Source organism: Acyrthosiphon pisum, chromosome X (assembly GCF_005508785.2).
Source record: "Acyrthosiphon pisum isolate AL4f chromosome X, pea_aphid_22Mar2018_4r6ur, whole genome shotgun sequence".
Classification (NCBI taxonomy): Eukaryota; Metazoa; Arthropoda; class Insecta; order Hemiptera; family Aphididae; genus Acyrthosiphon; species Acyrthosiphon pisum.
The window spans coordinates 51,868,655-51,885,190 of record NC_042493.1 but is presented as its reverse complement, the minus strand read 5'-3'; the positions used below and the strand labels follow the sequence as shown (position 1 = coordinate 51,885,190).

At 29.3% G+C, this 16,536-nt stretch overlaps 1 protein-coding gene across 1 annotated transcript; it reads left to right on the top strand.

The window, feature by feature from the left end:
- LOC100159683 (ATP-dependent 6-phosphofructokinase-like) lies at nt 1–12,427 on the top strand. Its single transcript, XM_029486993.1, has 16 exons — nt 1–92; nt 197–342; nt 409–598; nt 656–866; nt 941–1,049; nt 1,859–2,047; nt 2,119–2,309; nt 6,276–6,339; nt 6,399–6,542; nt 6,696–6,857; nt 6,923–7,075; nt 9,416–9,515; nt 9,577–9,706; nt 11,161–11,258; nt 11,726–11,930; nt 12,008–12,427. The coding sequence occupies exons 2-16, from the start codon at nt 199–201 to the stop codon at nt 12,096–12,098; spliced, it is 2,181 nt and encodes a 726-aa protein (XP_029342853.1). The 5' UTR covers nt 1–92; nt 197–198; the 3' UTR covers nt 12,099–12,427.
- The last annotated feature ends 4,109 nt before the right edge of the window (nt 12,428–16,536 follow it).

The following is a 16,536-nucleotide window of genomic DNA, read 5'->3' as shown; positions in this document are numbered from 1 at the left end:
TTATGATTTTAAAGCGGTTTTAAAGAGATTTCCACGGGAAAAAAACAAAAATATAACATTAGCAGTCTTGACCAGTGGGGGAGACTCACAAGGTAACAATTCGATAATGAAAAACGCTATGATACCTATCAATATTAGCAGTTTAACAGCTAGGTATAGGAACACTTTATAGTTAGGCACTAATGTAATTTTTCAGGAATGAATGCGGCTGTGAGAGCTATTGTAAGAGTGTCAATTCAATTAGGTGCGACCGTCTATTTCGTCAAAGAGGGATATCATGGACTTATCGAAGGCTATATAACAAAAGCTAATTGGTACGACGTATCTTTCACTCTAAATTTGGTATGGTTTTCAACTTTTAAGAGGTTTGTTTTAAGATAAAGTGCTTAAAAATTATTCATACTTAAGGGTGGCACTATTATCGGAACAAAACGGTGTATGCCGTTTATGACTAAAGAAGGTAGAATGAAAGCGACCAAAAATATGATATCATTTGGCATTTCTAACTTGGTGGTAATTGGCGGAGATGGCTCCTTGACTGGTGCTAATATTTTTCGTGAAGAATGGCCATACCATATTACTGAACTTTTAAAAAACAGTAATTATTGTTTAATTCTCTTGACTTTTGGTGACAAACATTTAAATATTCGTTTAGAGGAGATAGATGAAGAAACGTCAAAAAAGTTTGCCCATTTGAACTTGGTTGGCATTGTTGGGTCAATTGACAACGATTTTAGTGGAACTGATATGACCATTGGTGCTGACACAGCACTTCACCGAATACTTGAAGCAATAGATTCTATTGTAAGCACGGCATTTTCTCATCAAAGAACATTTATAATGGAAGTTATGGGCCGCAATTGTGGGTAATAGTAACATAAATAATAACAATTTAACTATTTAAGTTAATATTACTATAGTAAAATGTAACATATTATAGTTATTTAGCTGTTAAAAGTGCGTTGATGTGTGAAGCTGATTACTTATTTATTAGGGAATGGCCACAAAAATTGGATTGGCCAGATAAATTATGTAAAAATGTACAGACAGTAAGTTAATATTTTTATATTATATACCTGCATTAAATTTACATGATAACGTTTAAATATCACTTTGGCTCGGATTTAAAGGCAAAGTGAATTTTTTTTTTTGGGAGGGGGACTCTATAAAAATGCATTTCATGCACCTATGTAGGTAATTCGATTCATGTACCTACAAATAAGTACTTCAATTGTCTAACTTTTATTTAAAAATGTTCAGTGTCTTTCGATTTTAAATATTTTTTAGAACTTTTAATTGATTTCACTAATTTTCGTGCATGTTTAATATAAATTTTTCAAGATTTTAGTGTAAAATTTGGTAGGTACTTAATTCAAAATATCATCTCAAGAAATGTTGCCAAACTTAAATACTTAATGCATGGCTCACCAGACGGCAGACACCATTAAAGAGGTAAGTATAAAATATATGAATGCAGCATTTAACATAAGTTTCATATTTAAGTATCTTTAGAATGAATAATACAGTACAAAGAACATAATGACCACCAATAAAAACGATCACCAATTAATTATTTTTTGTCATAACGTTTTTAGCCTAGAATTATTTAACTTCCTTAAATATTAAAATATGTATCAAATTCATTTTTGTAGAAAAATATTGAGTTAAATTTGAAGTGCATTATTGACTATTGTGGTCATATATTATGTAACTGTTTTGACTATTTCTGAGATCATTTTTTGATAGTTTTAAAGGAATTTAAATCCGGGCCCTAGTTATCATCCATAACTATCGATGTTAACATTGTTTATTACCCTGATATAGGTAGTTTGAATTTGTCTATACATATTTTTTTCAGGCAAGAAACCGTGGTAAAAGGCTGAACATTATAATAGTCTCGGAAGGAGCAGTTGATTTAAATGGTAATGCAATTACATCAGAAATGGTTAAAAATGTTTTAGTGACCAGATTAAATCAAGACGCTAGGATAACCGTTCTGGGGCATGTTCAAAGAGGTGGAAGTCCCTCAGCATTTGATAGAATTTTAGTAACAATAATTATTTCCAAATAAGTTTGACGAAGTAGCTTATATTTTGTATGTTATGTTTACTGGGTTAGGCTTCACGTATGGGCGCACATGCTGTTTTCTGTTTATTAGAAGGTACAGCAGAAACTGAACCAAAAGTCGTATGTCTTAATGCGAATACAATTGTACATCAATCGTTGATGGATTGTGTTAAAAGTACATTAGAAATTGGAAAAGCCATTGAACAGAAAGATTTCGATAGGGCATTGAACCTTCGAGGCCAGTACGTTTAATAGTACCTACCTACTTTGGATAATATATCATTAAAATAAAAATATTATACTTAATAATATACTTAAGGGTCCCGGTGCCAGTTTTCAAATTTTCCACAATTCTATAAAATTTGAAAATTAAATTTTATATTTTAGTTGCTAACTCAATTATAAGACTTTTCCACTAATCTACTACCCGATAACTATTTAGGGGTGGTTGATAGGGTGTATTTTATCGAAAAAAATTGCTTTACGGGAATAATTCTCAAGCTTTATAGAATTGTCGGATTTTGATGAGTATTTTTTTATCTGAAAGAAGAAAACTTCCTACAGCCCGCATCGATCTCTGATTTTGTATTTTATTTTAAATAATAGTATAAAATAATTTATAAAAAAAGCTAAAAATTGTCTTTTTTTTAAAGACCTATAATTAAGTTTGAGATGAAAATATCGAAAAAAGGAGTTCGATGCAGGCTGTAGAATATTCTCCTCTATTAATAAAAAAAAAAAATTATCAAATTTGGTTAACTCTACAGGGCAGGATCATTATTCCCGTAAACCGTGTTTTTGAGGTCAAAATCACATTGGCACCGGGCGCCTTAATTGGTAGATACTTACAAATTTACATACATAACTATAGTTATAGGTACTGATGTGTCATATGTCTGTTGAATTTGTATGGCAAATTCTTAGCCCAGCATTTCCCAAACTTTTTTAGTTCACGCCACCCTAAAAATTAAAAATAATAATTGTGCCTCCCATAAAAATTAAATTATAAATTTATAGTATTTAATTATACAAACATTAATCTGAGCAACACGAAATGCTACCTTATAAGAAGCTAAAAGTGCGTTGATTAGAACATTTGTCTGTTTGATATAACTGGTTGATTGTTTTTCTAATTGTTCACGTTGTCTTACAAAACAATCACGTTTTTTATTAACTAATGATCCATGATTAGTTTCAAAATGACTCTTTAATTTATTTGGAAACATACTATCGGCGGCTAATACTTTTAAACAAATAACACATTTATGACGCTTTTCGTTGTCTATTTTAATGTAAGTAAAACCAAAGTTTAAATAACTATCATCGTATTTTCTGAACTTACGTTTTTCTTCTTTATTGTTGTCTTCATTTAAACTCTTGGTTGTACTCTTAATATTGAGAAATTTTGCCATTCTTCCAGAAAAGATATTAAACATGAGTTGATAATGCACAATTCGAAAATGACGAATACACCTTATTACGTACGGTTCATTCATGACTTCTACTGCGATTGCCGTGCAAATATATTATTATTGGTCATTACAATTCAACACTATTCGGCAGACGCAATAATATTGGACTTAGCTAAGACTTAGCCTATCTACCTAATAATACCCGTAGGGTTAGCTGGAAAAGGCAATATACAATATCATGTTAATTTAAAGGGTATCAACAGTATGGACAAATGCTATGAAAATTAATTTTTGTATTTTAGATTCTGATCAGAGTGATAAATGTATTGATTTTACAATGATGTGTATTTTTTTAATTTTTTTAATTTTTTAATTTTTTGTCTATGTCAACGATAAGTAGTCGAAATAATGCTTCGATTTTCACCTTCAGTATCTTGTTCGATGGGAAAGTGAATATTGTTGGTGCATTGGAGAAAAGTGCCGAGAAAAACAACATAAAAATTAAGGAAAAACGGAATTTTTTCAAAAAATCGGTTTCCCACAAAATTTTTTATTTATAAGCATTTAAAGTTCAAATCTTGACAAAATACGGAAAAATCACGAAAATTAGCAAATTATTTTGAGTTGAGAATTCATAAGAATTTTTCTTTTTAAATCTAAGATTTGAAAATGTAATACAAGATTCCTCATAAGTTCGTCTACCTTTATCAAAAAAAAAAAATTTTTATAAGCAAATCAAATCAAATTTTTATTAGCGTTTGAAGTTCATAATTTTACAATATTGGATATTCAATCAATTTCTCGTATAGCGGTTTTGTTATTTTATTGTTATTCAAAAACGAATAACTATAGAAACATGACAATTTTACTGAATGTTTATATTTTCATTTTCTATACACCATATAATTTTGAAAATATTTTGACTCTTTTTGAGCTGTTTACGGACATAGTCAGTTTTCAATTTTCTTAGTTTTTTTTTCTATAAATATCAATAAAAATGTATTTGTTTGGTAAAAAAGCGTGAAAGTGTAATGCAAAGCTCCTGATATATTGTTACAATAGCAATTGAAAAACATTGAAAATACATAGGCACAATTTTTTTTTATAAGCGTTTAAAATTCGAATTTTAACAATATATATTAAATTTCAAATTTAATAATTATTTTGTAGTTGAAAGTTTATAAAATGTTCAACTTTTATAGCTAAGGATTGAAAATTTAAAACAAGGTTCCACGTAAATAGGTTATACATAAATTACTTTATTCACAATAATATCATCAACATAATATAATTGGTAATATCATAGGTTGACTGACCGTTTTCACTCAGAATCGTTTTTATTATACAATGATATTATTAATAATAATAATTTATTTACGGAAATAAATTCCAATTGCAAAAATATTGTAGTGACAGTTTGTGTTAAGTGCACATAATATGGGTTATAACTTAAAAGTAATGTGAATACAAATAACAAAAAACAAAACAAAATAGAAAAAAGAACATAACAAAATAAACAAAAAAAAAAGAAAGTATATGTATACAAATATTAAATAACGATATAAACTTAAAGATATATCATTATATCATTGAATTCAAATTTAATAGCATCCATTACAGTGACCCACTTGTAACCTACTGTACAGCAGAGTGACATCCACTTACCCACTTTTTTTAACTTTTTTTTTCTATAAATAAATATTAAATAAATCTTATTCGTTGGGAAAAAGCTTGAAAATTGAATACAAGGCTTCTAATATAATATTACAATGGCAGTTGAAAAATATTAAAAATACTGTATAACTTTTATAGCTAAGGATTGAAAATGTAAAACAAGGTTCCACATAAGTAGGTTATTCTGTAATCAAAAAATGTAAAAAAATATAAAAACACAGTTTTTTTTTATAGTTATTTTACGTTCAAATTTGGACAAAATTACGAAATTATTATTGAATTTAAATTTAATACCATCCATTATAGTAAACCACATATAACCTACCTACTACACAGCAGAGCAACATCCACTGGCCCGCTTTTTTATAATATGGTTTATTGAGCAGTTTGGTTGTAAAAACACCCATTATCAATATTGTGTAAGATAAGTTAATCTGTGACTGTATACTAATTAATGTCAATTTTCGATATTTTAATTACCAAACTCAATAGTTCAAATTGAAAAAGTAAAATATCACAAGTTTTATAGCTAAATATTGGACATAGTCACATTGATAAACTTCTTCTGTTTAATTTGCATAATAAGTGTCAATACTTTAATGTCACTCAGTAAGCTATACTATTTTAAATGCGAAACTAAGTTTCAGTGTTTCACTAAAATTCACATTTTGTAATAAGTGTGTAAATTTTTGCTTTATTGACATGTATATTGTACGTGCACGTGCGGGTGCACTCCTCTATATTTTTATTTACAGTCACTCAACTAATGATCACTTTCTACTCACACATTTACTATACGACCCGCATGCAATTACATTGAAAATTGCCTATATTGAACTCCTTAAAAACAGTCGGTATCCACCTTAAAGAAAAAAATCTGACGGCGAACACCGCAGTTTAACTGATATCTTCAGTGCACACTGCACAATCTATATAGTGGGGCTAGGATGGGTACTCTAATAATTATGTCCGATAAGTCATATTCTTCTGAAGGAGTTTAAGCTAACATATATTTTTAAAACACAAAAAGTAGGAACCTACCTTATAAAATCTAGTTTATGAAAACTTCAACAAATGTTGAATAATGTTGAATAATTATGTGTTTATATGAACTATTTTCAGGAGTTTTATTCAAAATTTAGTGACATACAAACAAATGATACACCAAGAAAACATGCATTCGGAAGTTTGTATTTTATATTCAACACTATTACACTTTAGTTACAATGAAAATGATTATTTTAGGGGAAAATAACTTTAATATTGAATATTGGAGGTTCTAGTAATGGAATAAACGCATTGATGTATTCTATAGTTCGAGCCACACTAGCATTAAACAGACGAGTACTTGCAGCAAAATTCAGTATTGATGGATTAATAAAAGGCGAAGTAACTTTACATATTCGTTAGTTATTTATGTATTAGTTTGTTGGACGTTAATGTGAACGCATGATTAGACAGTGTTTACAAATATTATATTACCTAAATCAAGTTGTTAAATATACCAATATATATATATATATTTATTTTCATGAAAAACAGGTTATTGAACTCCATTGGTCCAGTGTCATCGGTTGGCTAAATCAAGGTGGTGTTAAGCTAGGAATAACAAGAACAATTCCTGATGAGGAAATGATTGAAAAGGTTGCGATGCAAATGAAACACTTTAACATCAGCGCGTGTGTAATTGCTGGAGGGACAGAAGTATAATTACTCAGGTCTCTGAAAACAATATTGTACAAGTGAAACCTACTTTATTTGTTCTGCAGGCTTTAAAGACCGGCATAATGATGTACGATTACCGGAAAAAATACAAAGAGTTTTGCATACCTTTAGTAGTGATTCCAGTTACTTACAGCAACAATGTACCAGGAACCGATCTTTCATTGGGATCAGATACAGCTTTAAACCAAATTGTTAAGGTAATTTTCACTATACTTTATTAGTTTATTCCAAATAAGAGCTATAGTTCGTCGCGCAACGGCCGCGGCGGCGTGGTAGGCATGGGGTGGTGGACTCAGTCTACTGGTGCACTCAGCGCTGCGACACAATCTGAGGAGATGTAGTGGAGGAAGTTTTCGGAGTGGGTATATGCGGTGGTGACCGGTTTTGTTTGCCATCAACTGTATTAAAATTGTATTGAATTTTCAATCATTTTTCCTTATAAACAAATATTTTATCATACATATATTGAAAAAAAAAACAAAAAAATTTAAAACGTTTATAAAAAGAATTATTTAATTATTTAAAATAAGAAAACCTATACAGATTTTGTTTGTAGTAAGTACATACATATTTATACATAATTAGATCCAATTTTCTTTCAGGAACCACCCTGAAAGTTAAATATTGAAGCATTCTTATAGCTCCTAAAGTGATGTCAGATAAAAAAAATACATATCACTATAAAACCAATACATTCATTGCTCCGTTCAGAATCTAAAACTATTTGATCAATTATAAAAATAAAATTGATAATGAACAGTTAACTACCCCCCTCCAACCACGTTTAAAAAAAATATATTAAAATTGAGCTGCTTTTGAAAGTACATAGGTACCTGCTTTCTAATTACAATTAATTTAATGAATATATTTTTGTAATATAATATGGCCAGCTAGGTATAGGTACTTCCCAGATAACAATTTTTTGTTTAATAATATTGTTATAACATTATAATCACGAATAATATTAGTATAACGCCATTATAATACTATTATAATATTGTCATTACAAAATGCTGTCTGGGTTCCTTATTAAAATACTTATTTTTTTTTTTTTAATATACCTTACTTAATATCAAAATCAACTTTTTATCAGATTCATATTATTTTATATACAAAAACATCAAGCTACATTGTTATTAATGTTACTTTTTGAATACAGATTGTACAAGATTGTGAAAAGAATTACATATTAATTAAATATACATGAACAGGTCCGGATTTATAGAATAATGGGCCCCATTAAGGCACCAAAAATGTAACACAATAAATAACCTAAAATTTTTTTTAATTGTTTAGATTTTATATAGATGTAAAACATTTAAAAGCAATAATTGTAATTATTACACATAATATAATATTTAAAATATCCATAAGTTTTTTAATTAAATACTTCATACAAATAATTTATACATTATGAATAATACACATTATTAAGTACATACTCTTATTTAAAACATTTTTTTCTTGATTTGTCACGAGCAAAAGTCAGTATAGTTTCTTGAAAATCAATTGATGGTAACAAATCATGTTCAGAAGATAATATTATAAATGATTTTAAGGATTCTTAAGTCTGACTAGTTCTAAACTAACTTAAATTATAACTTACTTGTTAATAAATCACAATTATTACTATTAAAATGTCCAATAATCTTTGGCAATACAGCAGTCAATAATTTTTTTTCTTTTAGTTTCCTTTTTAGATATCCACTCATGTATTTTTTTTTCATTTATCGTGAAATAGGTAATACAAATTAAAAAATATGAAATAAATAATTACTCGACAAGTACTCTTGTCGTTTGAAAGAACAGCTAAAAAGTACACAACAAAAAACGACACTTTTCTGACGTACTAATACCTAACCAATAATCACGATTGAAAATAATAACACAATAAGTATTGTTAGTTATCAATTTACAATGCATTATTCTGTCAGAGACAGAGTAATCACTAATAGTGGCATTTCCCACAAGCGCTATAAGGCTCAACAATCTATAAATAGATTATATACAATAATAACGCGTATTCATAAAAAATTAATAACAAAACTATTGATATTTCTTATCGCTAATCAAACTCAACCATCGATAATAGAAATACACACTGTAATATCTGTAATTTCTTTATTCTGTGGTAATAGTGAAATACTGTACCTACATACCACAAAAACATACTCAATTATTTAATATTATACGTTTTTATTTTTATAACTTAATTGTTTGTGACAATGATATTTAGGATTCTTAATTTTTGTCTGGGGGCCCCATAACATTGTGGGCCCTGGGGACGCGACCCCTCTGCCCCCCCCCTTAGCCTGTACATGAAATCGATATTTTATACGCGATTTGAATGACAAATGGGTTTCAGTTCAGAAATCTGTACTTGACTGACTGCAACACACGCGAGAACTCGCTAGAACATTTTAGAGAGCGTCGTGCGCCACAAGCTTGATCTAATTACTAAATAAACTTTAACAAATACTAGTTAATATAATATATAATATATTATATATTAATAATGTTCAATATTTAAATTTTAGTTGTGTGACATTATTAGACAGTCGGCTGAAGGTCATAAACCTCGAGTATTTGTGGTCGAAGTATTAGGCGGTTTATGTGGTTATTTAACGTCTATGACGGGTAAGGTAATTTAGGTTAGGCTGTTACTTTAATTTTTTTCATAATGAATAATTTATTATAGCAATGGCGTGCGGTGCTGACGCGTCGTATATTCCTGAGGAAAAGTTCGACATCACAGATTTAATGGATTGTATATATAGAATGGTTGAAAAATTTGACACTAAAATGATTACCCGAGGACTCGTGTTAAGGTAAAACATCTTTTATGTATATTATATTATATATGTTACAGTAAAATACGTTAAATTTGACAATGTTTAAACGTTAATTGATAAGGATTTACGTTAATTCCAAACAATATTAGTTAATCGTGTTCTTTGTATTTACATTTAACATAATTTGACAAAATCTGCATATTATTTTGTTACAAATTTATAAAATATTAAATTTTTATAGCTAAGGAGTTAGGATTGAAAATTTAAAACACGTTAATAGTACGTACTGTAATCTGAAAATCTAAAATATATATAAACTCAGTTTTTTTTATAGACATTTTAAGTTCAAATTTGGATATAATTAGATATTTAAACGAGGAATAACGATTTTAGTTGTTTTGTTGTAACTAATTAAAAGATAATAAATATTATTCCTGGGTATTTACTTGAAACTTTTAAAATATTTTATTATATTTTATATACAGTACCTATACACAATGGCATTTTAAAAGGAAATCTTTTTCGCAAAAACTAATTTAACCTACTGCATACTACTAATGCCTAATAGTAAAATAAATTACTTAAATCAAAATAAAATTATAAAATATACTTAGTTATATTATAGGCCAGCAGACAGTCTTCGCTCACAACGGTTTTTTGTGTAGGTACAATTATTTTATAATACCTATCATTCAATTCAAGTCATCATCATAGTTTTGTTAATAGTTTCTTTGTAAAAAGTCTTCCTTTGGAAAATATCCTAGTATTATGGCTTTAGCTCATATTTACTGTCTTCTATTATATATACCTGTTTTATACATTTATATTATATACTATAACTCTATGAGCACTAAATTATTATGACCATATATATGTCACTGGTTTTAAGAAGTTCAGTGGGAAAACAGCTATTATATAACATTTCTTAATTTTTTATACAACATATTAAAATTTAAAAATAATTATAACTCAATAACAAATTTAAGAACACAATTATTTTCTAATCGGAAGTAGGAACTGCATTTATTTACGAGCTTAATACAAGGAGATTTTTGGAATTCTTTAGTGGGTATCCGGTAGGTATCTATATCCATGAATATTCCATCAATAACTGATGTTTAATGGAAGAATGGAATCTTTGATGGAAAATGTAAGATTACCTATTATTTGTAATTAAAAATGTCCACCTCCTGAGGACTTCCCAAAATGACTTGAATTTAATGACCTATTTAAATTTTAGCATTATTGGACCTGTAGGTTTCTTGTAGGTATACAAAGATGGACGTGTAATAGAGATAGGAGAGGGGCAAGAGCCTCTTCTCCAGAATCCACACCACACGGAACACACATAGATAATTCAATATATTTATTGTATAAGTTTAATGTTTTAGGTATGAAAGTAGTAAGGTACTATACTGTAGATTGTATATATGCTTTAATTATTATAATAAAGTTCATTATTAATTAATTATTCTACCTACCATTTGTAGATCTGAAAAGGCCAGTGAAAATTATACCACAAGTTTTATAAAAAAATTATTGACTGAAGAAGGACAAAAATCATTTGCCACTAGAACTTCTATTTTAGGTAATATTATCCTACTAATTTTATCTAAATAAATTGATAAGGTGCATAACCGTTTTTTAATAACACATTGAGATTGCTGATTTAGATTGACTTTAAAAATGTATTGCTCATAATCCAACTCTTGTAACAAAAGTCTTGCATTAAAAATATGTTTAATCACTATCAACAGTTATATATGTTACATAATTGTAACGAATAAGCTCAGCACCTATAATCTATATTGGTACCCATATATTTCTCATATTATAAAAAATGTATTTGATTATTTGGTAGGTACAATATTAATTTTGACTGTTATTTTTATAGTCATTGTAGACTATATATACCTACCCACTAAGTTAATCAAACCTAGTTCTTAAATACCTATCTACTCAGAAGACAACTATTGTCTTTTTACAGTATGTAATATAAGGAGTTAATAATATAGCCACATAGGTACTAGGCATTAACTATGTACCTACTTTTAGGAAGCATTGCCACTGGTGGTGTACCTAGTCCATTTGATAGGTCATTTGCTCTAAAAGAAGGGCAACTGGCAGTTGAGTGGATAAATAACATACAAGACAAACATCCAGAAAAGATGGCATTGCCAAGTTCAGCTGTATCATTGGGCTTAACACGGAGTGATTTCAATTTTACACCACTGGATGATCTTAGATTTGTTAACGATGAGTAATATTACCAATTATTTGAGAAAAAAATAATCATAATTATTTCTTATGTTGTATTAAAATCTTTTGAATTTACAGAAAAAAAAATAACAAACATCACTGGTGGCTAATATTCAGACCACTATTAAAAGTGTTGGAAGAGCCAAATTACTGGAAACAATGTATGTAATTAAATCGAAACAATATTACCACCTAATAGTTGTTTTAATAATCTAGTGATTAATAGGCTTCTTACATTATTTATTATTGTTTACGTTTACTCAATTTCTCAGCTAGAAGTCACATTTTGATATCAAATAGGTTTTAGGTACATATCTTATTAGGTGAAAAAAACATCTAAACCTCTTTTACTTTTGTGGTAAATACCAAAAAATTGAAAATCAAGATGCGGTGTACGTATACAATTTTAGCGATTAATGAAAAATTATAATTACCTAGTTTGAATTATAATATATAAATAATACCTACCTGCGTATTTTATTGTATTTTCAATTTATACACGATCAGTACAAATCAATACAGGTCAATTAGTATTTAGTTTTACAATATATATTATACATTTATACTAGCTGTATATTTTAACTTTACCAGTAAACAGGGGTGGACTTGCCATTTTTCCGCCCCTAGGCATTACAACACTAGTGCCCTTGACATTGGCATGCTCCCACGGTGGGGGTGGGGTGGGGGTACCGGGTAATATTCCATGAAATAAACTATACAAATTGGATGAAATCTATAAGATTTCTGAGCAGTATGCACTATGCAGGAGACGGTCGACAGTACCAGCGTCGCGCGTCGTCGCAATGTTTATTATTATTAATTACTTTATCAAGACATCTGATTTCCAAAATTAATTCCAGTATTCTAAGAATGCCGAGTGCGGGGTGAGGTGGTTCAATCAAATTTTATTTACTTGCTAAGAACTGTGCGAGCGATCCCCCACCTAGCTAGTAGAGCGGCTATAACAATGTACCCGGCGGCCCGAGGCAGTACATTTGACTGCCTTGACTGGCGTTTTGCGCATGCGCCATTCACAATATTGTATGTGTTTACGCCGCACACCCGTATACCACCTCCCATGCATTAATATAGGCAACTGCCTCGTCGAGTGCCTATATCGAGCCTCTAGCCGTGGCGGCGCGGCGCAGCCCGCGCTGGTAGCAGGATTGAACCCAAACTGCAAGGTTAGGTATTATAGCTTATGAATCAAAACGGTTACTGCGACGTGGCTACGAGAGCCATTCTCCTTTTTCATGCAAGTTGTGTACAAAAAAAAATTAATATCAAATATAAATTTAGGTAAATATAATAAATTATGAAATTATGAAAAACTAAAAAGTAAAAATTAACTAAAAAATTGCGCCCCAATCAATTTTGCGCCCTAGGCACGTGCCAGACCACCAGTCTATGGGTAAATCCGCCCCTGCCAGTAAAACAATGACAGAAACATAAAATACAGTGCTATATTGCTATATTGATGAATCTCGGCTAATATATTCGCTAATTTTGGTTCTAATAACTTGTTACAAAATACCACACACAATGTTAATTAATATTTGATTACAAATTTATATGTATCATATTATATTTCTTTTCATTTTGCTGAAAACGTCTAGACTGGATACGTCGTGCGTTGACCGACGAGTACATTTTGATGAGATTATTTCAAGATTTGGAAAAACAAAATAAAGGAGATTAAACTTTGTCAATTAATTTTAAAAATTAAGAGGACGTTGCACCCGCATGTGTTGTCTCCGTCTTACAAGATATGTACAACATTACAAAAACTGTTCTGCACGGGATAGAACCACTCAGAATGTAGTTTTAGTTAAGACTCCAAATTGATACACAATATACCTACCTACCTACCTAGTTCAAAACATTATCTATGAAATATCGTTTTTATTTTTTTTAAAGTCACTTTTACGAAAAAAGTTCCTATTGTTTCAAAATCCATTATTTTTGTATTTTTCAAACTTATAAACGATATTAATTCTCAACCAAAGTTCTCCTTTTTATGTGGTTAAAATGTTATTTCTTTGTTATTACTGTAGCTTTATCGGTTCTTACCCACGCAAAACAGTTTTTGCTTTATTTTCATTTGTAAGACGAAGACAACAATACCTACCTATATAAGTTTTTACAGCATTTTATGAGTGTATTTACTCTTTAATTGATTTTAAATAGTTACTCTAAATGTTTATAGTTTCATTTTTTATATACAATACAATTTTGAAAATATTTAAACTCGTTTGGAGCTCTTTAATGACATTTTCAGTTTTCAATTTTCATATAGTTTTTTTTTCTATAAATGTCAATCAAATTGTATTTGTTGGGTAAAAATGAGTGAAAATATAATATAAGGCTCCTGCAGATATATTGTTATTATAGTAGTTGATATAGTATATTGTGTGGCAAGGGCGGGAAATGAGCTATTTCAGTAGCAGGCGACGTGTGTTGCATGATCCGCAGACGACGGCCGCATTTCACCCAGGACTGAAATTGCCTTCTCGCACGAGCCCGACAAACTATTTTTTGTCACGTCTCTCCAGTCATCAATCACGGCAAAGGTAATGCAGGAATCTATGCAACAATTAGACTATAATCACAGAACATTATAGAAGCGACACTGCCGATACAAGGCCGCCCGCAGAAATTTTGCTCGGGGTGGGGGAGGGGGTATGATCATTAAGATCATTTTGATTCTGCTTGATATTTACTTAATACAAATCATTTAAAATTAAATGCGGCTCCAAAAATGTCCAATTCTTTTGGAATGAACAGTAAGCTCGTTGTGGTACCAAAGTGTGCTACTCTTCAGACTTTTGAACATATTATATCTGATGTTATAAACAGTAATAGTAAATGTCAAGATATTACAATTTTCAAGATATGTGATTAATTAAGTTTTTGATTTTAGATTCATTTTCAAGCCGAGTTGAATTGTTTAGAACAGCAAAATTATTACTTGTGTGTTCAAACAACAGGTCAACATCAGACATTTCATCAAGTTCTTCATCAAGTTGTTCAACACCTGAATAATACAACTTGATTAATATTGATTATTTTATTTTATAGTGAATAATATGATATATCCATAATGAAAAAAATGGAAATTTGAGATTTGACAGTTGCATAATTTAATAATACTAAGTCCAAACGTTTTTTTTTTTTTTTTTAAATAATTGGCTTTATTTGAAGAATTACAATCTATACAGTATGTACAATAAGTAATATTAATAATTTACAAGCAGTTAACAATGAATATTTACATGAGGAGTAAATCACACATTTGTGACACCTCTTATAAAGTCCAAATGTTATAGTTTTAAACATTCTTAAAATATGAAAAAAAAGATAGGAAGTAATTGTTTTATCTGTAGTAATTTCTTACAATTTACTGAACATTTTTCTCTTGCAAAATGATATCACTCCCTGGAACCGGTTAGAGCAGGGGTCGGAGACCCGCGGCCTCATGTGGCCTATGTAGCGATTTTATGAGGCCTGCGATTACAATTTATAATCGATATAAAAATATGGAGTATCACATTATGTTAGTTGATAATGTTAATAATAAATTAATATACCAAATGAAACTTAAATTAATTAAATTAAATACTTTGTTTAAAATTTAAACTATAAAATGTAAATAAAATATTAAGGTATATAGCCCGATAATTATTTTTTTGAGCAAGCCCTTGCTCAAGTTATTAATTATAATTGTATTAATTATATTTTATTTACGATCAGATTACATATATTACATTCTAAATATTTTAAATAAAAACAATACAATATCTCTGTTAAGGTTTTTAAACTTTTATTTTACTGCTATTTTGCTGGTTTTCCTGAGTTTAAAATATTCTCGAAAAATAAACAAAACTGTAAAGGAAAAACTTTACTAATGTGATGTCTATCTATATTTTCTATTTAAAAGTAGAGCTATACAAAAATTATGTGTTAAAATAAAAATAAAATAAATTGTAAAACCAAAAATATCCTATTCTGATCAAAATGTAAAATACAATATCATTACTTAGGTACATTAATTTTATATTTTATTGACTTAACTTGATCAATATTTGTAACATAGATAATAAAGATTATGGAAAAAATATTATAAGTTTCATTTACCTTAAAAAATTACTCTTAAATTTGTAAAACTTTTTCCTTAAGCTGTGGATTAGACTATACACATACTAGTATACTACGTAGGTACTAGCTAGAGAGCCTTTAAATCTATATATATAAAAATGGAGACAAAAATGTATAACAATTCATCAATCGAGAACGGCTGGTCCGATTTGGCTCAAATTCTTTTTAAGATGTTTGTAACCACCAGTAGAAGGTTATTACGAAATAAAATTTTAGGAAAATCCACCGGAAATGTAGGAAATCTCAAATCTGTATGTCAAGAATACAACAGTGGCGCAACAGTGCATTATATTATATTGGTTGCTATTGGTTAATCGGACAAGTTTGTTGATTTCATATAATATAAAAATGAATCGCAGAATGTGTTGCTAAGCGCAATAATTCTACTGTACGTGTGTTGTGACTGAACTCCTCCTAAATGGTTACCGATATATGGACCGATTTGAATGCAT

What these genes read in the sequence shown, in the direction of transcription:
- LOC100159683 (XM_029486993.1), top strand. Translation starts at nt 199, where the DNA reads ATGAATGCGGCTGTGAGAGCTATTGTAAGAGTGTCAATTCAATTAGGT. An exon ending in TATGTAAAAATGTACAGACA is followed by an intron (nt 1,050 to 1,858) that starts GTAAGTTAATAT and finishes TATTTTTTTCAG; the next exon opens with GCAAGAAACCGTGGTAAAAG. An exon ending in CAGCATTTGATAGAATTTTA is followed by an intron (nt 2,048 to 2,118) that starts GTAACAATAATT and finishes TTACTGGGTTAG; the next exon opens with GCTTCACGTATGGGCGCACA.